Here is a 21,944-nt window from a genome sequence, read left to right on the forward strand (position 1 = left end):
CTGCCAGCAGTGTCTTTGTGGGTCTGCCCCAATCACAATTCCAGCTTCCTTTACCAAGGTTGCTGATCTTCTACTGCATCTTCATTTTACCCCCAACTACTACCCCACCCCTCATATCCACTGATATCCACTTTTTATGTACAGGTTGATTTGTCACATGGAGACTACTGCTGCATTCAGATGAATCTGAAAATCTGATGAATATGAAACTTTGTATAAACCTTTTCTTTATGATACTTCCTGGAAATGTGCATTTACTTATTTTCAAAAAGAAATTAGTGATAAAAAATAGATATATGTAGCTTGAAAATGTATTGAAACACAACAAGGTGAGATACAGGCAGTTCTATCCGCATGCGTGTATGTGACAGCATGATTTGACGGGGTATTTTCATCTGCCAAATCGTGCTACATGATATCTATGTGCTTCTACATAGATAAATGCATGTAGGACTATTTGACAGATGAAAATACCCCGTGAGATCACGCTTCCACATAGATAAATGCATGTAGGAGAATTTGACAGATGAAAATACCCTGTGAGATCACGCTTCCACATAGATAAATGCATGTAGGATGATTTGACAGATGAAAATACCCTGTGAGATCACGCTTCCACATAGATAAATGCAGGTAGGATGATTTGACGGATGAAAATACCCTGTGAGATCACGCTTCCACATAGATAAATACATGTAGGATGATTTGACAGATGAAAATACCCTGTGAGATCACGCTTCCACATAGATAAATGCAGGTAGGATGATTTGACAGATGAAAATACCCTGTGAGATCACGCTTCCACATAGATAAATGTTGATGTCTATGTAGAAGCGTGATCTGACGGGGTATTTTCATCTGTCAAATCATCCTACCTGCCAATATCTATGTGGAAGCGTGATTTGACAGGTTTTTTAAAATAGACGATTTTTAAATCGTCTATTTGCATGAAAAATGTTTTTTAAAAAAAGAAACTGAGATATAAGAAACGGGGATCGTATGGTAGTATTTTCTGCCGAGGTAGGACATCTCGGCAGAGAATGTCATTTCATCCTACGGGTAGGACGATTCGCGGAGGTAGGACAACTCGGCAGATCACCGCCGCTGTGGTTGCCAGGACAACGGAGCAAACTGTGGCAGCGACCATTAAACAATTTAAAACTATACAAACATCATAAAACAACTAAGCAACAGTATCATGCTCACAGGTTAAGACTATAAAGCCATATAAGACTGTATACTAAGATATTATAAATATAATATGTACGAAAATAAGTTTGTATTATTTTGACGGTATTACACTGTACTTCCGCTTCCGGTCGGTCCGCCGTCATATTCATACAAAAATTTAAAAAAGGAATTTACAAAAACCAAATTTCGGCCGTTATTTGATTTGGTTGTTTGGTTTTTTGTTTTTTTCAGAAACGGTTTTCCCGTTTTGAATTTAAAAGGAAAAAACGAAAATGGGGGCGCTGTTTCCGTTTTTTCGTTTTTGGTTTTAATGGAAAAACGAATTATACTTTAATCCCCGGACCGACCATATCCTATCCAGAGTGTTCTTCCAAGTCACCTCAAAGACCTCCAAACCTCGATCCTGCTCCCATTGTTTTAGTGGTATTAGGGGTTTATTAGGGGAGAATAGAGTTTCCCAATTGTAAATTTAGGACTTATCTTAAGTTTCAAGATGGAGTCCAGGAGCGATTCAGGCGGGCAGGATGGAAAATGGGTAAATGATGTTGAAATGAAACTTGGGAGCTGTAGGAATCTGAAGAACTGGGAGCGAAGGATGTTGAATTTAAACACAAGCTAGTCAAAAGATGCAACAAGGGTGAATATAAATTCACATCGTAAATAATGTCTGCTTTTATGTGTAGATCAATACAGGGACTCAGGGTAAATAGTGTTTACCACTATGTAACGCCATGTAACTTCCTTTCCAAACAGGTCAAGACTGCTGCTACAAATAAAATAAAACATGTCTCTTGTATTCATGCATACTGCCCATCCATCCGCTTTCTATACCCCGTTTATCCTTTGCAAGGTCATGGGGGGTCTGCTGGAGCCTATCCCAACTCATCACAGGCGAGAGGCCAGTCTATCACAGGGCCACATATAAACAAACAACCAGACATACTCACACTCACACCTAAAGGCAATTTTGAAACATCAATTAACCTACTACGCATGTTTTTGGACTGTGGGAGGAAACCGGAGTACCCGGAGGGAACCCACACAAGCACGGGGAGAACATACAAACTCCACACAGAAAGACCCTGCCGGGCCTGGGAGTCAAACCGGGAACCTTCTTGCTGTGAGACAACAGTGCCAACCACTAAGCCACCATGCTGCCCTGATACCATCATATTAAACGGAAGTATATAACATCCTCCCTGCGATGGACTGGTGACCTGTCCAGGGTGAGCCTCTGCCTCTCACCTGAAAATAGCTGGGATAGGCTCCAGCAGACCCCCGTGACCCTGCAAAGGATAAAGCGGGTATAGATAATGGATGGATGGATGGATGGATGGATGGATGGATGGATGGATGGATGGATGGATGGATTTAACATCCTGATGTTATCAGCTACCCAAATCCTGGAAAATTAAAATAGTAAATAATAATAATAATAATACATTTTATTTATAGGGCGTCTTTCATGGCACTCAAGGTCGCCGTACAACATCAAATAAAATCTCATAAACTCATAAAATTCATAGTCAGTGTGAGAACAGGAGTCAGTGTTCCTGAGGTCAGGGGGGAGGGAGTTCCAGAGATGAGGGGCAGAGTGGTTGAAAGCTCTAGACCCCATGGGGGACAGACGGACTGGGGGGACGGTGAGGGTGATGGAAGAGGCAGACCTGAGAGACCGGGTGGGGACATTGATATGAAGGAGGTCAGAGAGGTTTGGGGGAGCGAGGTTGTGGATGGCCTTAAATGTCTGGAGGAGGATTTTGAAGTTGATCCGGTGTTTGATGGTAAGCCAGTGGAGTTGGTGTAGAACGGGAGTGATGTGGCTGGTGGAAGGTGTTCTGGTGATGTATTATTAATGTATTATTAAATGTATTATATTAGAATCAGAATCAGAATCAGAAAAGGGTTTATTGCCAAGTTTGTTAACACACAAGGAATTTGTTGTGGTGATTGGTGCAATACAATAAAAATATAAAAACAAACAAATATATAAGAGATAAAATAAAATGTATAAACAGAAATGTACAATTTGAGGTTTAAAGCAGCACAATGTAACTTTCAGCTTTTGTTGAGTTTGGCGGCTCCTTTGGACAAAAGCGGTAGTGCTTTACCAGTAGTGTGGCAGGGTTCCTACCATGCTCCTCAAAGTTACATAGTGCCAGTGAAGGCGATACAGACCCCTCAGACCAGGACAGAGGTTCATTAAACCTGTTGTAAGTTGATGTACCATCACAATGACTCTGGAAATATTATATTAAGGTGGAAAAGTTACATTGTGCTGCTTTAAAGTGCCGGATATGAGTCTTTACAAAAAGTGACGTAGGATGACTTAGGACAGATAAAATGTATAAACAGAAATGTACAATATGTGGTTTTTAAAGTGCCGGATATGAGTCTGTACAAAAGTTACAGGATTGGAATATTTACGTTAATGTAACGTAGTGTGGGATGGGGGGGCAGTTTACCGTGGCAGCAGCGTGCCAGACGGTGATGGAGGAGGTGAGGATGGACTCAATGATGGCCGTGTAGAACTGCACCATCATTGTCTTTGGCAGGTGGAAATTTGATATTTGAAATTTGATGGTTGATATTATTAAAGGAGCTTGAGGCCGGATTGTGGCAAGATTTATGAAAAAAATCCGTATACATTTTAAGTTTTCTAGTAATAATGTCAGATGAAGCGTTCCAAACCCAAAAGAATGTTTCCTCTAGTGTATCTCTCCTTTGCCTTGAACAGGCTGTGTGCTGCAAAATGTGCTGCAATTCGGTCCCGAATTTCCCGCGCTGTCCTGCGGATGTGACGTCACATGACGCTGCATGCACGTTCTCCCCGTTCTCCCGTGCCGGCTTCACTGTTGGCTGCAGTACCCCCGACGGCCGTCGTGGTGAAGGGTGGCGCTAGAGAGTCTCATTTCTTAAAAGGAGCCTCAAGCTCCTTTAAAGGAGCCGTCTGTAAGAAATGTCCAAAACTGGTACTGCAGTCACTTTCAAAATATTGTTGAGCGGCGTGTACCCTCCCCCTCCTCCCCCCGACCAGAGGTTGCCAGGTAGGCTGCAGAATGCAGCAGGAACGTAGGCTGCAATGGCTGCGATAATTAGAGCCGAGCTGGCTCTAATGACATAAGTATTTGAAATGAACATGATTTTTAAATGTCTGTTGACATATCGGGGTCATTTTATGATTCGTTTTATTATTGCTCTTACATACAGCTCCATTAATTATTATTATTATTATCATTAAATATACATGAAAATTAAAATACAGCATACAGAACAAACGTGCCTCTCTTGTATTCATGTTTAAGTGCCGATATGTTCAAGTATGTTATAATGCTATTATGTCGAAATAAAGAATTTTGAGTTTAAATTTGAAAAACCGGATGTTGTAATGTTGGCACTTTGATGTTATTACGTGAAAAGTTTTATTTTGAAAGGCTGAAGCGGATGTGTCCTGGTGTCCGTGTGTCGGTGACGTCAGCCGGACCGTGACGGAGGGTGGTTCCGTCTGTCGGAGCGGAGTGACAGACCTGGACCAGCGGGCCGGGACCGGGGACCGCTCTCAGCCAGACCTTTAACCTGAGCGCAGCGAGGCGGGGCTTGGAGCCGAGGAGCATGGGCGGTCCCCCGGGCCAGCGCCGGGGCAGCAGCAGCAGCAGCAGCGGCAGCAGCAGCAGCGCGGCCGGCGGAGAGAATCCCGGAGTCTGACAGCGTCGCTTCTCCATCTCCTCCTCCGTCTCCTCCTCCATCTTGGTCGGCAGTGATGGAGCACATCCGGACGCCCAAGGTGAGGACAAACAAGAAGCCCCCTCGTCCTGCTTCAAACCCGCCTCTGTCTGCAGCCGAGGGCTTGCCAGTGACCGCCGTGTCCGGTAATGGACCCCTCAGGTCCACACCTGGCCGCGGCCTCGGGGATGCTCAGTGCCCGGATGACCGTGACCGTCTGAAGGATGATTTATGGTTCCGCGCTAAGTCGACGCAGAGCCTACGGCGTAGGGTACGGTGCGCGTCGCCGCGTACCCTACGCCGTAGGCTGTGCGTTGGTGAAACGCGGAACCATAAATCAACATTGACCCACCATGATGACGCAGCGCTGTGACAGTATAGAATAGATTAACCAGTACTCGAGATGAGGGGGGATGAGGGGGTATGGCATCCCCCCTCATCCCCCCCTGAAATAAAAACGGTCCAAATCATCCCCCCTGTAAAACTGCCATCCCTCCTTTCCATCCCTTATGTCATTTCATCAATGAATGTGGTTTTACTGCTATTTCAACATTTAGAGTCATCACCAGAAAAATAACACCAGAAAAATAACTTATTTGACAATTTCACCTGTTTCAAGTAAATTTTCACTTGAAATAAGTGGCAGATTTTTCTACTTATTTCAAGTGAAAATCTACTTGAAACAGGTGAAAATTGTTGTTTTTTCCAGTGATGAGTCTTGTTTTAAGTGTAATGAGATTTTTTTTTACTAAAATGAGACATTTTAACTAGAAATAAGACAAATATTCTTGTTAAGATTTTGAGTTTTTGCAGTGATCCATTTTACTTATCCTGTGAAGGACAGAGTCATATTGATAAGTTCAGAAAACTGTTTTTTATTGTTGTGTTTTGATGTATTTGATGTATACCAGTGGATATTTAAAGCTTACAGAAGGCTGCATTTAACTGCTGCTATGTCATTCCTGCAGTATTTCTGCAGGTGTTTTGGTCAGTGCTATTATTTGTAATATATTATATTATTTGTAATCAGCACAAATGATCTTTTCCCATATGATAAAATCTCACCATCCCCCCTGATTTTTTTTTACAACTCGAGTACTGAGAATAATACTTTATTAATCCCACAGAGAATAAATTTGGTTGTGCTGCAGTAAACACACACACTCTCAACAATTTTAGCAAAATACACGTCAAGTATGGAAAGGTATATAAAAAAAGTATATCCTAAAAAGAAAAAAGAAAAATAACCAATAAATAGCTAAATAATTAACAAAAGAGCAATATAAAAAATTAGCAATGTACAAAAGAAATACTAAACAGAAATAATAAACCCGAAAAACGAATAATATATACATGTGCAAAAATACCAGTGAGGTATTTAGAGGGAGAAGATTTTTCCCAGATCCAATATGTAAATATACAAAACATGTTTTAACAAATATGAACTTTTCAATTATTTTAACAATACATGAACAACACAGGGTAACACAGTTACAGGGCAACACACACAGAAATATCAGAAAAATAGGTTATTGCACTCGAGTGGCTAGAGTTAGTTGTTGTTGATGGCTGTGGGGATGAAGGACCTGCGGTAGCGTTCCTTCTTGCAGCGGGTGGAGCAGTCTTTGGTGGAGGATTTCCTAAAGGTTTCCCCCTCTCAGATCCTCTCTGAACCAAAACCACCCCCATCCAGGTCCGCATAGAGCTGCACAGGAACCCTCAGGGGTACCAGATCCCCGAGACCCGTAGTCATGGTTACCTGGTTACATCCGGAGCCGTCCTTGGACTTCAGGGAGGTTTCAAGGTTAAGGGGTCACAGGCTGAGTTTCCCTGCAAAATTTACAAATTGTGGAACTTGACGTGAATTTTTCTGACCAAAACTCTTGAGTTCATAAAGATAAAATCATTAGTTTTCTTGCCGTTTTGCTGTTTTATATAAAATTCGGAAATTAAGGTTTTTCATGCAAATCTGTTAGGTTATAACTTAGTTATACATTCTTTTTTGTGCATCTGTGAGCTTATAAAATCACAAATTCAGAGGTTTTACACACAAATAAACGGGAATAAAAAGTCATAAACTGTGAGGTTTTCTTTCATGTTTTTTTAATTGTTTATCAATTCTTTTTTTGATCTTTTGGGTTTTTTTGCAATGTATTGGTGGACACAAAAACCTGGAATTAGGCAAGTTTGTGGGTTTATAATTTAACTTCTTTTGTCTTACAAATATGTAAGTTTCGGTAAAAGTTTACGTAAAATTCCTGTTTTCTCCCTAATTTTCAAATACATAGTCAGAAAATGAGACTTTTCTCATAAAATTTGAAGCTTATAATAGTTTGAATTTTTTTCATGCAAATTCTTGAGTTTATAAAGTTACCTTTTGCAAACCTGCAAGTTTTTAGAAATGTGGAACCCCGCCCACTTCCCAAGGAACCGTAGTTATTTATCTTCATTAAGTCACAGTAATACAGTTAGTTATGTTGGCCTGAATCAACCTGGACTCACAAATCTAACTATTTTGTAACTCTGCTTTTTATCACAATTTTTAAATCAGAACTTTCCACACTTTCTTAGTTTTATCTCGTTTCTCATGTGAATTTATGACCTTTTAAAAAAGTTGGAAGTCATTTCTATATTTTGTTACGCTGCTAGTTTTTTTTATGAATTTAACCTCACTTGCTTCCTTTTGTGTTTTTCCTCTCAGCGCTAGTACCCTAACGCGCTAGCTAGTGTCGCTTCAGTAAAGTCACGTAAGCTTGGAGGTTTATTTTTGAATTTTATTCTTCAGTTTCAGTGTTAGATCCACAAATGCAGCGTGTTTTTAGTTGACTGATGCGTCGCCAGCGGCCATCTTTAAGCCCTGACTCTGCCTGTTGTTGAATTTGCTGCTTGTTGTGACACGTGTGTGTTTGCCAGGTGGAAAACGTGCGTCTGCTGGATCGGTCGTCGGGCCAGAGGAAGGCCAGCGTCGGGACGCTCTACCTGTCCGCCACACACACCATCTTTGTGGAAAACAACCCAGAGACTCGCAAGGAGACATGGGTAAGCTGGCAGTGCATGTTGTCCCAGAGGAGTGGCGTCCAAATCAGAATCAGAATCATGTTTATTTGGCCAAGTCAGATCAAACAAGACAGGGAATTGGACTCTGTTATTTTCGCTCACTGTACAGTAAATAGGCAATAGATAAGATTCCCTGTGGCTGACGGGGCAGCTCACGCCGGACCCTCAGATTTCCAGGGGCGGTTCCAGCAGAAGAGCCGGCCTCGTCCTCAGTGTGGTCTCATCAGACCGGAGGACAGGATGACCAGCTGACAGACCTGCAGAGGAAGTGGCGCTCTCGCGCCTGTCCTCACATGAGTGACAGATGGGGTTCCTCCTGACGTGATGTCAGGACGCTGTGTCTCGATCACGGGAGGGAAACGGAGAGATTCAGGGAGATCACCTGACATTTTACCGTCGTTGGAGAAGAAATGTCTGTGGAAGGTTAAAGAAGCAGGAAACGTCAGCAAGGAGTTTTGATGTGAGGACACAGTTAGAGCTGGACATTTCTTCCTTCGCCTCTCCTCGCCTCTTCGTCTCCTCGTCTCCTCCACTCGCATCCAAAGCTCCTAAACCTCCGGCAGGATGACTCATCCTCCTCCTCCCTCTGGGCTCCACCGGACTCTGAACCCGTCCAGAGGCATCAGATTTCTGTCAATTCATCATGACGGTTTCATCTACTTCTTCTTTTTCCCTCCTCCAACGTGAGAAGAAAGGAATAGTTGTCTTCTTGTGACACAAAGCTGACTTCCTGTCAGGACGCATGACGCAGAGGGGATAGGAGGAACTTGCGGTGGTTTTGTTTTTGTCTCTGGGGACATGTCTCTGTGAGGGGGGTGGAGAAACGGAGGCGTGTGCACGTGAATAAGAGTCTGCTTCATGTGTGTGTGTCACAGGTGCTGCACAGCATGGTGAGCGGCGTGGAGCGGCCGCCCGCCACGCCCTCAGGAAGTCAGCTGATCCTGCGGTGTAAGGACTTCAGGGTCCTCCACATCCTCGTCCCTCAGGAGAGAGACTGTGTGGACGTCCACACCTCGCTGGTCCGGCTGTCCCGACCAGGTGCGTGTAGGGCTGGGTGATATGGACCAAAAGTCACATCTCGATATTTTCTAGCTGAATGGCGACACTCGATATATATTGATATTTTTACTGTGCCATACTTTGGGTTTCCCCCAAAGCATTATAGCATAGCATCTCTGTTAGCTTCATTTTTTTCTGAGGCAAACCCTTAAAAAAACAGTCAGTTTTAACACAAAGCCTCGTGCCAAATGTCACACAGGTTCATTTATTAACAGAGGTCTGCACAATATCAAAATGTATAAAACAAATGAAATAAAAATAACTGCCTGCATATATAGAATAAAAATGCTTCTTGAATAAAATAAAACAAATATCCCTTTCCTGCATAACAATTAAATTAAAATACACTGCAATTAATACAATGTAGACAGTAACAGGCAGACTTTTCCACTGAGGTTGACAGTTACAGTAACAAAACATTTGTGCAAATCTCAAATAAAACATTCAAGCCAATTTGTCACAAAATAAGCTATATCAAAATCATAAAAAAATTAAAAAAATGTCTCGATATAAACGATATTGTCTCGTACCATATCGCGTTTGAAAATATATCGATATATATTAAAATCTCGATATATCGCCCAGCCCTAGGTGCGTGCGTGTGTATGTCGCTGTTTTATGAACGTAAAATGACACATCATTTGTGAATGTTTGAGAATCACGACCCACAAAAATCATCGTTTTCTGGCTATGTAAGAAGAACTGGACAAACGCCTGTGATGTCCCCCAGAGATTTTACCAGGAGTCAGCTTGAAGCTGGGGGGTGTCATGGTGGCGAGGAGGCAGGCTGGAACACGCCCACTTAGCTCGGTTAGCCTGGTTAGCAGCCGGCAGAGGAAGCTGCTACTGAACTGACTTCCCCCTCGGACCGGTCCGGGCCAGCGGGCAGCGGGTCTGTTAGTACAATACGCTACTGACACGTTAATGATCCCGCTCCGTTAGATCAAAGCTGCTAAAGCGAAGACGGCGAGCTGTCACTAAATCTGCTGCTTTAATTTTTATATAATTTTATAAAAATATAATTTTATATAATTTAACGTGCGTCTGCCGACCTCAGGTTTGGATCCAGAACCTGAACTGCATTCTTTCAATTCAATTCAATTTTATTCATATAGCATCTATTACAACCAAAGTTGTCTCTAGGATCTTTCCAGAGACCCAGAACTTGACCCCCGAGCAATTATTACATAAACATAACATAAACAGTGGCAGGTAAAAACTCCCCTTCAGGAGGGAAGAAACCTTGAGCAGGACTTGGATCATTAGGGGGGACCCTCCTGCCAGAGGCCAGCTGGGTAGAGCAGGAAAAGAGAAAACAGGAAACAGAAAGAGAGAATGAAGAACAGAGGAAGGAGAGACGGACACAATGGCTAAGGTGGTTGGGGGGGGGGGGTTAAGCCAGGATGTCAATAAACATCATCAATAAACCTGTTTGGCGGTTCCAGCATCCTCTCCTCCTCCGCCCTCTTGCCTCTCCTCTGTTGCTCCTTTGTGCTGCTTTAACATCCTTGCAGCGCTCTGGTTTCTGGTGTTTTTGCTGCTGGACATGCTTGTGTGGTGAAGGTGTGGCTGGATCAGGTCCTGGTGAAATGAAGTGTGGTCTCTGTCCCCAGAGAAGTATGGCGAGCTCTACTGCCTGTCCTTCAACCCCAACGTCAACAAGGAGGAGCGCGAGGAGTCCTGGAGCTTCATCGACCTCAGTGCGGACTACAAGAGGATGGGGGTTCCTAACAACCTGTGGGTCACTACAGCAGGCAACAGCGAGTACCGGGTGAGTGTGGCTGTGCACATTTTCATGTATAACACACCTGGGTGCACGTTACGGTTCGGGCCGCATTAACGGCTGAAGAAATGGCATAAATTCAAAATGGCCGACTTCCTGTTCGGTTTCGGCCATGGCGCCAAGAGACTTTTCTTTAAGTTGCGACATGATACAGGTGTGTAGCGATTTTCGTGCATGTACGTCAAACCGTGTTGTGGGGCTTGAGGCACAAAGTTTTCTAGGGGGCGCTGTTGAGCCATTAGGCCACGCCCATTAATGCAAACCATGAAATATCAAATTTTTCGCCAGGCCTGGCTTGTGTGCAAAATGTGGTGACTTTTGGGGCACGTTTAGGGGGGCAAAAAGGACCTCATTTCGTCGGAAGAAGGAAAAAAATAAAATAATGACGAGGAAAAAATAAATTCCTACAGATACAATAGGGCCTTCACACTGTCAGTGCTCAGGCCCTAATTATGGCCTGTCAGCTTGCTCTTCCTACCGTTTCTGTGAGCGTTGCTCTGCCTGACTCTAGACCTGAACGCTCCAGACCAGCACCATCGGGCTTTTATAGAACTGAACTTGAACCAAATTCTGACCAGTTTCCGGAGCATCTGCTGAGTGAAGCGTGTTTCTCTGCTCCACCGACTGGGAAGGATGTGAATTCACCAGCAGCAGCTCCTCTCAGCGCCCTGCAGACGCTCCAGACAGAGCAGCACGTGTGCACGAGCATGTATTGATCCTCGGCTAAAAATAGTCCCTAACTACAGAGTCCTAGGCTGCTCAGAGGCATTTGTTGGTGCCGAGGTCTGGATCAGGGTTACAGGTTAGAGAGAGGCTGAGCGGTATTATAACTGAGCTGTTATTATTATCCACTGAGCTGTGTCTGTCAGGCACAGTACTGACGGGCGGTCCGAGGCTGCAGCGGTAAAGACAACTCATGAAACGCGATGACGCGGCCATGCTTCGGCCGTCCTGATGATTACATGCAGCTGTTGGGGGTTTGCACTTCCTCCAATGCTGCCAGAGATGAAACGGTGATAAATACGTCACTGGGTTAGACACAGAATCACATCTTTGTTCCTCCGCTTTCCTCCTCCAAGCAGCAGAGCACGCGCCAGCCCATCCACCGCGTTAGCTCTTCTTACAGAGTAAAATCAGTTCATGCACAACTCAAAAGTTCTGGTTCTGAGGTGAAGAATAACAGAGAAAAACTGAATATATGTGAATGGAGGTTTCCTCCAGAACCCAAACCAGCGAGACTGGGCTGAAGTGAGAGCCGGGACACCTTTCACCATGAATAGGTCAAGATGTTCTAGCGTCTGTCTTCCTACGCTGTTAATAAATCAAGTTTCAGACAGGTTGGGAGTCCACTAAGACTTGGGCTTAATTAATATTGTTAGTGTTCATTTCATATTATGTAAACAATATGAAAAGAATATCCAAATATGTTGTAACTTTAGCTTGTATAGTTACAATATTATATTATTTTTCACATGCAGTCAAATTTGTGAGTTTTCATAGAACAATTTGATTGACTGGTTAAGCAGCACTGATATGTGTCCATGTTTACATGTTGATAATACGAGCACTGAAACGTGTATTTTCTGCACTCATTTAGTTTTTTACAATTTTCTGTTAATTTGCACGGACAGAAAAATATTTTTGCTAAGTGGATTCAGTGCAGTCAAATTCTGAATTTCTTCAGTGACACAGATATCGTAATGTGTCATGGATGAAATGTCTTGCAACATAACGATTATCACTCTATCGTGATATTATCATTATCGTTGGCAAAATGTCGTGATCGTACCGTGAGGTACCTGGTGATACCAGCCCTATAAGACAGGTGCATTTTAAGTTAATCGTTTAAATGTTCTTCTTAGTGACTTGAATTATTGGATGTTTTGGAGAAGGCATGGTACTATGTTTACTTAACTGCTGACTAGACGAGCTACCTCACATGTTCAGTGACGAGCTAATAAAGCTGTCAAAGAACCTGTTCAGAACAGGCCTCTTTCCGCACTTTTTAACTCTTTTGTTACAGTAATTGTAATACTGCACTTTAATTACTGCAAAGGCTTGTTAACTACAGTTTGCACTGTTTATATAGATGGAACTAACTTTCTCAATACATCTGATTCATTTTGTCTGTATTTGCAAGCTGTAGACTGTCCAATCAGAGACATATATATTGATGTTTTGGGATAATTAATTCAATCCAAGTAAATAGAACACTCACAAGATGTCACCAAAACCACTGTCCCTTTTGAATCTTTCAGAAAATTATGTAAAAGTATCAGATTATATCGAATCGTATCGTTGGCTGAATATCGTGTATCGTATTGTATCGTGAGATCGGTGTATCTTTACACCCTTAGCTGAAACATGAGTTTGTGTTTTGGCCTGGCAGATTTGTGACACCTACCCCTCTGAGCTGTTCGTCCCAAAGTCGGCCACGCCCACCGTCATCGTGGGCAGCTCCAAGTTCAGGAGTCGAGGGCGATTTCCTGTTCTGTCCTACTTCCACCAGGACACGCTGGTCAGTGTCAAACACGCAGAGCGCGATGATGATGGTGAGGATGATGATGGTGATGGTGACGAGTGTCTGCCGCCTCCTACAGGCTGCCGTGTGTCGCTGCAGTCAGCCGCTGTCTGGCTTCAGCGGCCGCTGTCAGGAGGACGAGGTGATGCTGCAGACCGTGATGAAGTCCAACCCCGGCAGTGACTTCATCTACGTGGTGGACACCCGGCCTAAGGTATGGTCCTCGCACACACGTCCACGCACACGCACACATGCTGAGGTTCAACCGCAGTAATCCAGACGTCCGTGTGTCCAGCTGAATGCCATGGCGAACAGAGCGGCGGGGAAAGGCTACGAGAACGAAGACCACTACACCAACATCAAGCTGCAGTTCATCGGCATCGAGAACATTCACGTGATGAGGAGCAGCCAGCAGAAGATCGTCGACGGTTGGTGCTCCGGAGAGAGAGAGTGTGTGTGTGTGTGTGTGTGTGTGTGTGTGTGTGTGTGTCGGGATCGGTGCTCGTATTCTGACGTTTCTCTCTCTCCGTGCAGTGGGTGACATGCGTTCCCCGTCCATGACGGACTTCCTGTGGGGTCTGGAGAACTCTGGGTGGCTCAAACACATCAAAGCCATTTTGGACGCTGGAGTCTTCATAGCCAGGGTGTGTCCACGTGCACACACACACACACACACACACACACACACACACACACACACACACACGCTCCAAGGTGGCGTCCCTCTGAGAGGGTTTGGGCTTCATAAAACCGTAGCTGTTTCAGAGCTCAGAGGCCGCCTGTGTCATGGAGCCAGGCTGGGACCAGGGGCCTCATGTACTAAGAGTGCGGTGCACAAAAACGTGCGTACGCCACTTTCTACGCTCACGGTCGGATGTACAAAGAATGATTTGAACGTAGAAAGTTGCGGTCTTTCACGCACACACCAAGGCTGGCGTACGCACTTTTCTGAGGTTTTGCTCTTTATTTCTCACGTTTGCACCTCGATAATCCTGTTGTCACAAATTGTCTTTATTTCTGCAGCAGAGGAATCAGATCGTGATGCTTCATGTTTTAAATATAAATTCATGTTGTTCACATTGTTATACTTATGAGAGAGGTGAGCGTGGACATCCACAATGTGTAAGACTCAATAAACGTGTACATTGGTCTTAATCCATCACTATATTACGCGTGACAATAAATCGGAACGAGGAGCCGTTTTTCATCCACCAATTTAAATTCTGGTGTCGGTTCTTAAAATACAAACAAGAGTGTAATGATGCACTAACGCTGCCCATAAACATTCACAAACCCGTACGATCATAATAAAACCAAAACTCTTCACGGAACGCAACACAAAGCAAAGAACAGCATTACCCATAATGCAAATCGAAAGAAATGCCCCCAAATAAATAATTTTTTCCAGGCCTCAACTTCTGACAGGACTATCTCCAGCTCACAGCTGATGTTTTTTTAATTTGTTTTTGCAATTTCTTTGTTAGGATGAGCGTTTTTTAATGGATAATTATCTTCATTATCATATTCAAACATATGTATTTGAGGGAGGAGACAGGGTGGAGTGTTGTACTCCCGCATGTGCGCTCAAATCCACGCTGATTGAAAAAACCTGCGTGGATCTGGGCGTACGCACAGTTTTGAACATCTGAATTTTTTTTTTGCGTACGCAAAAATTCCACGCACGGATTCACGTTGAAATCCACGCACTCTTTGTACATGAGGCCCCTGGTCTGGGAACCGTCCTCCATCACCGCGGGTTTGATGCTGAGCTGCTGTGACCTCTGTGTGTGCAGGCGGTGGCTGATGAAGGCGTCAGCGTTGTGGTCCACTGCTCGGATGGCTGGGACCGGACCGCCCAGGCCTGCTCGGTGGCCAGTATCCTGCTGGACCCGTTCTACAGGACCATCAAAGGACTCATGGTAGCTCACGCACTCCGGTGGTTCATGATGGAATTAAATACATTCTGGTGTCGTTACTTCCTTTGCCTCCTATTAAGTCACCGTCTTTCCCCTCCATCCACTCTTCCTCCCTTCTGCTGTCTTCCAGGTGCTGATAGAGAGGGACTGGGTTTCCTTTGGACACAAGTTCTCACACAGGTCAGAAAGTCTTGTCCTTTGATGTACGGCTGGGCGATATGGCCTTTTATTAATATCTCAATATTTTTAGGCAATGTCACGATACACGATATATATCTCGATATTTTGCCTTAGCCTTGAATTAACACTTTGATGCATACAACCACACTATATGTCTACATTAAAACATTCTTGTTCATACTGCATTAATATATGCTCATTTTAAACTTTCATGCAAAAAGGGGGAAATCACAACTAAGTCAAATTTACCAAAACTGTATTTATTAAACAGTTACTAAGCAGTGAGTGGCACAAACATAAAAAGTGTCATTTCAAAACAGAACGTGCATGTTGCATCTCTCTGACTCCCCGTCTGAAGATCATCTGCTAAGAACATGTTCTGGTCCCGGTTTTACCAGGATGAGCTGCTCTGAGCAGGAGGGCCTTTAGAGCATCTTTATATTAAAACTATTGTAGGTGTAGGAACTGCAATGTTTCATCCTCTCCTCCTTTACTTTGTATCACGTTCACTTACTTATATATACTTATATATATATATCATATAGTCTTTTTTGACTTTGTTTCGATGATAGTGATTGATTTCATGTGGCCACATTGAAGCAACACTAGGTGACGTTTCTCAGCTCTGGAAGAGAAAGGCTCGGCAGCGCGCGGACGCGTGTCGCGCTGAGCGGCTCCTCGGCTCTCCAGAGAGCCGTGCGCGTCGTGCGAGGACGACTTTACTAAACCGTCCCAGTTTGCTTTGAAAAGAGTCCGTCACGCGTAGCAACCGCGCGGATGAGCTCACGGCGCAAACAGGCCGAGTTTGGGAAACTAAGGTAGAACTCACCGGCGGACCGGACAGCAGCTGCCGCTACCTTTCTGCTGGTCGTATGACAATGCACGCACGTGACTGACGTATGTAACTGGGTGCGCTTGTTTTATGTCTCTGAGAAGGAGAGACGAGATGAGAGAGTGAGAAAAGCCTGTAATTTAATGCCTAAAAGCAAATGCGTGACAATGTATACTCGAATATTCATGATTGTCATTTTGTACATCGCACAGAGTAGAAGCCGCAATACATCGAGTATACTCGATATATTGCCCAGCCCTACCTACAACGATCTTATATATATATATGTATATATATATGTATATATATATATATATATATATATATATATATATATATATATATATATATATATATATATATATATATATATAACGTGGTGATTGTGGAATCTATGTTCCGATTAGTTGATGGGTTCAGTAATCGATAGGGCTGGGGTCTCTGGCCCTGGTCCTCAGGGCTGCTGTCCTTCAGGTTTTAGGTCAGGGGTCTCTGGTCCTGGTTCTCAGGTAAACCCGGGTCTGAGGTGACCGTGGTCCAGGTTGAAGTATAAGCATCTTAGCCAGAACCAGCAGAAAGTGGACTAGTCAGAACCTGCTGTAAACTCCTAGCTCTGCCCCTGCAGGTACGCCCACCTGGACGGAGATCCCAAAGAGGTGTCCCCCGTCATAGACCAGTTCCTGGAGTGCGTGTGGCAGCTGTCCGAGCAGTTCCCGTGCGCCTTCGAGTTCAACGAGCGCTTCCTCATCGCCGTGCACGCACACGTGTACTCCTGTCAGTACGGGACCTTCCTGGGGAACAGCCAGAAGGAGCGCCGGGACATGAGGTAAGGACACCCGAGCTGGACTGACTCGGGGAGGCCGAGCGGACCACAGGTGACGTTTGTGTTTGGCTGCAGGCTCCGCGAGCGCAGCCACTCGGCGTGGCCTCAGCTGTGGAGGGACAGAGCCGAGTTCGCCAACCCCCTGTACAAGGCGGAGCTGAGCCAGAGTCAGGGCGTCCTGAGGCCCAACACCTCCCCCTACTGCTTCAAGTGAGTCCCTGCAGCACACCCCCGCTCCACCACCAGATGGATGGATGGATGGATGGATGGATGGATGGATGAATGAATGAATGAATGAATGAATGAATGAATGAATGAATGAAGCTTTATTCCGAACATGAGAAAACATAAAAACAACACAAAAGTCAAAATCAAAATAGTCAAAACAGCAAAAAAAAAATGAAAAAAAATAAAACAATGTTACCATGTCTGAAAAGTAGTAGAAAGAAGCATGTGCTTATTTAATCCTACCCCTTCTCCCTTCTCAGTCATTAGCAATCCTCAGTTGATTTCAATATCTTGTTTTAACACATATTCACAAACTACTGCATATATTGTCTACCAACACCTCATGAATATACATAGTTACATATGTACATATTTACATGTACATATTTACATTACATATGTAATGAAAGTTGTTGTTATTACATTTCATGTTAAATGGTTAACTGACTACTTTATTGGCACTTTTACACTAGTACCTACTCAACCCGACTTGACTCACCTAGCCCTCGTTTATTTTCGATACCCAGATCAGAAGTAGGAGGTTGCAGTGAAGCTGCTGTGACGTATTAGATTGTGTGATCTAAACGAAGAAAACAACACTAAAGATGTAGAACCTGCAGGAGATGATAGATGAGCTGCTGGGTCTGTGACTTGTGTTCCATATCAAGTTAAAAAATGAAAGTGAGAGAAGCTTCAAGCGGCAATGTCTTTTTTTTTTTTTTTTGTTTGTTTGTCTCTGCGCTGCTGAAGAGTCAGCTGGAGCCGTGAGCAGCTATGAAGTGACAGAGCTCCTGGTGGATCTTGTTCCTTATTGCCCGTCTAGATCCCTTTTTAATTCTCTCCTCAGCCACCAGGTTTATGAACATCTGCACCTCAGAGTTGGACCATGAAACAGACTTTTGCGCAGCCATTGCTGGTCAAATAAAATGAACAAGAAGCCGCGAGTCGCTCTTTCACTGATTTACGCTTCCTGACTCAGACGTCTGACGACCCCGCCCCCCGACCAATCGGTGGCCTGTAGTGTGATGATGTCAGATGCAGCTGACTCAGCCGCTTAGAACCTCGGCAGAGTAGATACAGAAAAAGTATCAACTCGACCCGCCTTGACCCCTGGTGAAAAAGCCCAAAGGCGAGGCGAGTCGGGCTGAGTAGGTACTAGTGTAAAAGCGCCATATGTTAGTATGAACAAATGACTCAGGTGGGCGTGTCTGACTCCCACAAAGACGTGGTCGTAACCACAGCTGTGGGTCTGAATCTGTGTATCGTGTCTTTCTCCAGAATGTGGAAGGGTCTCTACAACCACGTTGAGAAGTCGGCGCCCCCTCGCCAGTCGCCCGCAGACTTCCTGTCTGCTGTGAGGGAGGAGTCCCAGCAGCTGGAGGAGGAGCTGACCAACCACCAGGAGGTACCAGCCGGAGGATCCGCCCACCACCACCACTCCCCCGGCTGCAGACAAGGCATCCAACACACAAACACACGCCTTATTACCACCCCTAAACCCAACCACGCCCAGAACACCCGCTCACACTTCCTGAAATATACACCCTCTCATTCTACAACCTGGCCATCGCGGCTCACTTCTGGTTTCAGTCCTCCAACGTTCTCTGTAGAAGTCGGGTAGGGACGTAATAACTGATCGAGGGTCATGATCTGGGGCCTCATTTATAAAAGAGTTTGTAGGATTCATACTAAAAGTGCACGTAAACCCAAAAGCCTGAAAATGGTGGGCGCAAAAAAAAATCTGTCTGCACGCACACTTGCACGCAATGTTCGCATTATAAATCACAGTCCAGCTGGAAGGTTGTGCAGGTGAATTTGCCTCATATCCCGCCCTCTACACACCCACTTTTGACCATAAATGGGCAATGCAAAGTAGTTCATGACTATTTGCATATGAATGAGCCTGCTGAGCATGCGCAGCGGCTTCCTGCAGTCTGTTTCTGCTGCACGTCAGGATGAATGAGACTGTCGAGCCACCGTGCCACTAAATTTCACTGAGATTGAGATCGAGATGTTGTGGATGAGGTGGAGGCCAGGAAAACGACATTATTTGGTGGTCACAGTAAAAGTAAAAAAGTATATATTTGATTTGATTTGGTTTATTTTATTTTTGTACATGTAAAAAAAAAAGAATCAACACTTCATGAGAAGTTTAAGAAAACAACAACAAAACAAAGAATTTCATCCTTTAAAACTTGCTAACTTGATTTACATGTGCCAAAAAAGGAGTAGGAAGAAGTGTAAACTTATTTAGTCCTACTCCCATTCACTGATCATTACAAATATATAAATAGTATAAAATAAAGCAAGTGAATGGCAGCACGCCGTTGCTGCGCTAAACGCTGTGAGTGCCACGGACAGATGGTGCAGAAAAAAAAGAAGTGGTGTGATTTGAAGGTAGAGGCCAAGAGGTACGGAGCCCTTAAAGGGACACGGATTTTATTTATATATCTATATAGTGAGTTTTACGTGCGCGCGTGAAACCTAACATAACCCTTTAGCTACAAATCAGCTGTTGACTTGTTTGAAACAACGTTTAAGTCTTTCACCTCCGTTTTAGCACTGAACTGCACCATTCTGGGCTTCCTTGAATGTGTTGCAGGTGTTAAATATCAGAATTGAACTATATTAATAAATAAAATAATGTGATGAGAAAAACACATGGAATCTGTTGGATTCTTATCTGCAAAGAAATAAAAGTTACAATAAATGTAGGAATAAAGGGATTTAATAAAGTGATTTAACATCTGGATGATGCAGCAGAAGACGAGTGAAAATCCACGGACGGGCCCTTTGTCCCGTTTCAGACCGTCAGCTTAAAGACCCGGTTGGTTCTGTAACATTTTCCTATCTTCTTGGAGTCCATGTTTGGAGACAGCAGAGTCAGAGGAGGTTCTGTTGGTCCTGAAGTAGCAGAGAGAATGATTCTGGTGGCTCCAAGTATGGTCTGGTCATGTGACCAGATATTCCACCTTCAGAACCACCAATCAGTTTCTAAAACACACCGGGTCACGTTTTCACAACGTTTTCACACTCACTGTTTTACATGAATGAAGACATGGTGGACTTGGAGAGTTGGCTCTGACGTCCTGGTAGGAGTTTACCCGCTGGTCATGAGGGTGGGGATGATGGTGCTGATGATGATGATGATGATGATGACATGTCAGCTCATTGGCGTTGTCTTTGCAGAAGATCGCCGCTCTGACGGGGAAGCCAATCACGTGGGAGAAGATCACTGTTCCGAGGAGGAGGTCTAACCAGCAGCGGCAGAGACCTGGCGGGCCGGACCCGCCCACCACCTACACAGAACCAATCAAGAGAGCCGTTAGAGCGGCGTCTCGCGGACCCGCCGGCCCCAACGCTCCGAGCCAGGACTCCGCCCTCCTCTCGCCGCTGGCGCTGCAGCTCCAGAGTCTGGACCCTGAGGAGCTCTCCGCCTGCAGCGACCTGGAGTCGGGCGTCGCCGACCTCAGCAGCCGCTCGTCTAGCGGCGGCGACGACGGCAAAGACCCGGACCTGGAATGAGGCGGCCTGTGGCGCTGCCTGACCGGAAGAAAGGGAACCCGGACGTTTTGAACCGACTCTGAGAGGCAAAGACGGGCTGCTTTTTATACGTGGACCTTGTTTTTAGACTTTTTAATTTATCACCGCTGTGAGATGTTCAAATGTGACCCGGCAGGCGGCGCGGCCCAGCGACTCACGTGCAGCCGGAGAAACAGGAAACCCGTAGGTCTTAAGTTCTTCCCATGACTGATCAGACTGCACAATGCTCCCTTCGTTTCCATAGTAACAGCAGCGTCAGAACGTAATCAGAATAAAATCTGGAGGCAGGAATAAAAATACGCCGCCGCCAGGACGACGTCCACGAATAAGAACTGCAGAACACCTGAGAAAAAGTAGGCGCGTCTCTAAAAACCCCTTCTGACGACGTAAATGATGAGCCCCGCGCCGGCGGCTCCCTCGCTCTATACTCACGCCACCAGCCGCCAGGTGGCGCTGCAGGTTCTGTTCTGCAGCTGCAGTGCTGCAGAGAAGAGCCACACTGCCCCCGGTGGTCGGTGGTGTCATTACAGGGCGACGTTCATGCAGAAGCCCTGTGGGCGCTGGGCGTAGCCGCTGGGCGTAGCCGCGGGGCGTAGCTGCTGTGCAGAAGTACAAAACCGGGCTTCAGATCCAGCACATAAATGTCCTTCCAAACCCGATCTGAACCGTCTCAAGGCTGGGATTTTGTCTGAAGCCGGCTCTAATCTGTCAGGAGCTGGCTGGTCTGACCTGACCTGCAGCTGGTACTGTAGACAGAGAAGAACGGCGTTATCAAAAGACGAATCCTCTGACGCCATCGCGGCCTGCAGTAGTCTCGTTGGGGAGCCAAACCTTTTGAGGAGGTCCTTCACTAAAACGTGTGCCAGATCTTTGATATTTTCGTCGGCTATGGCGTTGTCTAAGACATATTAGACGCTCAGTAATGGCCCTTATTTTCGAGATCTGCACTTTTTTCCTTGGAGTATTTCTTAAGAAGCCTTAGTAGAAACGCTATCACCCAAACTCTCAGCTTTGGACGGCGGGCTATCGTCCGACTTCTCTCCTACGAGTACATCCGGTGATGACTCTTCAATAAATTGGAAGGAAGA

The 21,944-nt window shown here is 44.9% G+C and overlaps 1 protein-coding gene across 1 annotated transcript; it reads left to right on the top strand.

Annotated features, from left to right (window-relative positions):
• Positions 1-4,654: 4,654 nt before the first annotated feature.
• Positions 4,655-21,429, top strand: mtmr7b (myotubularin related protein 7b). The gene is made up of 14 exons (XM_061724027.1): positions 4,655-4,975; positions 7,828-7,953; positions 8,847-9,009; positions 10,644-10,801; positions 13,203-13,331; positions 13,414-13,548; positions 13,630-13,762; positions 13,869-13,978; positions 15,128-15,253; positions 15,381-15,430; positions 16,888-17,088; positions 17,161-17,295; positions 18,592-18,718; positions 20,503-21,429. The coding sequence occupies exons 1-14, from the start codon at positions 4,952-4,954 to the stop codon at positions 20,836-20,838; spliced, it is 1,953 nt and encodes a 650-aa protein (XP_061580011.1). The 5' UTR covers positions 4,655-4,951; the 3' UTR covers positions 20,839-21,429.
• Positions 21,430-21,944: the final 515 nt, after the last annotated feature.

This window comes from Cololabis saira, chromosome 1, assembly GCF_033807715.1.
Source record: "Cololabis saira isolate AMF1-May2022 chromosome 1, fColSai1.1, whole genome shotgun sequence".
NCBI lineage: Eukaryota > Metazoa > Chordata > Actinopteri > Beloniformes > Belonidae > Cololabis > Cololabis saira.

Coding starts and splice junctions, on each gene's coding strand:
- mtmr7b (XM_061724027.1), top strand. CDS start 4,952: ATGGAGCACATCCGGACGCCCAAG. Junction 4,976..7,827: donor AGCACATCCGGACGCCCAAG/GTGAGGACAAAC, acceptor TGTGTTTGCCAG/GTGGAAAACGTGCGTCTGCT. Junction 7,954..8,846: donor AGACTCGCAAGGAGACATGG/GTAAGCTGGCAG, acceptor TGTGTGTCACAG/GTGCTGCACAGCATGGTGAG.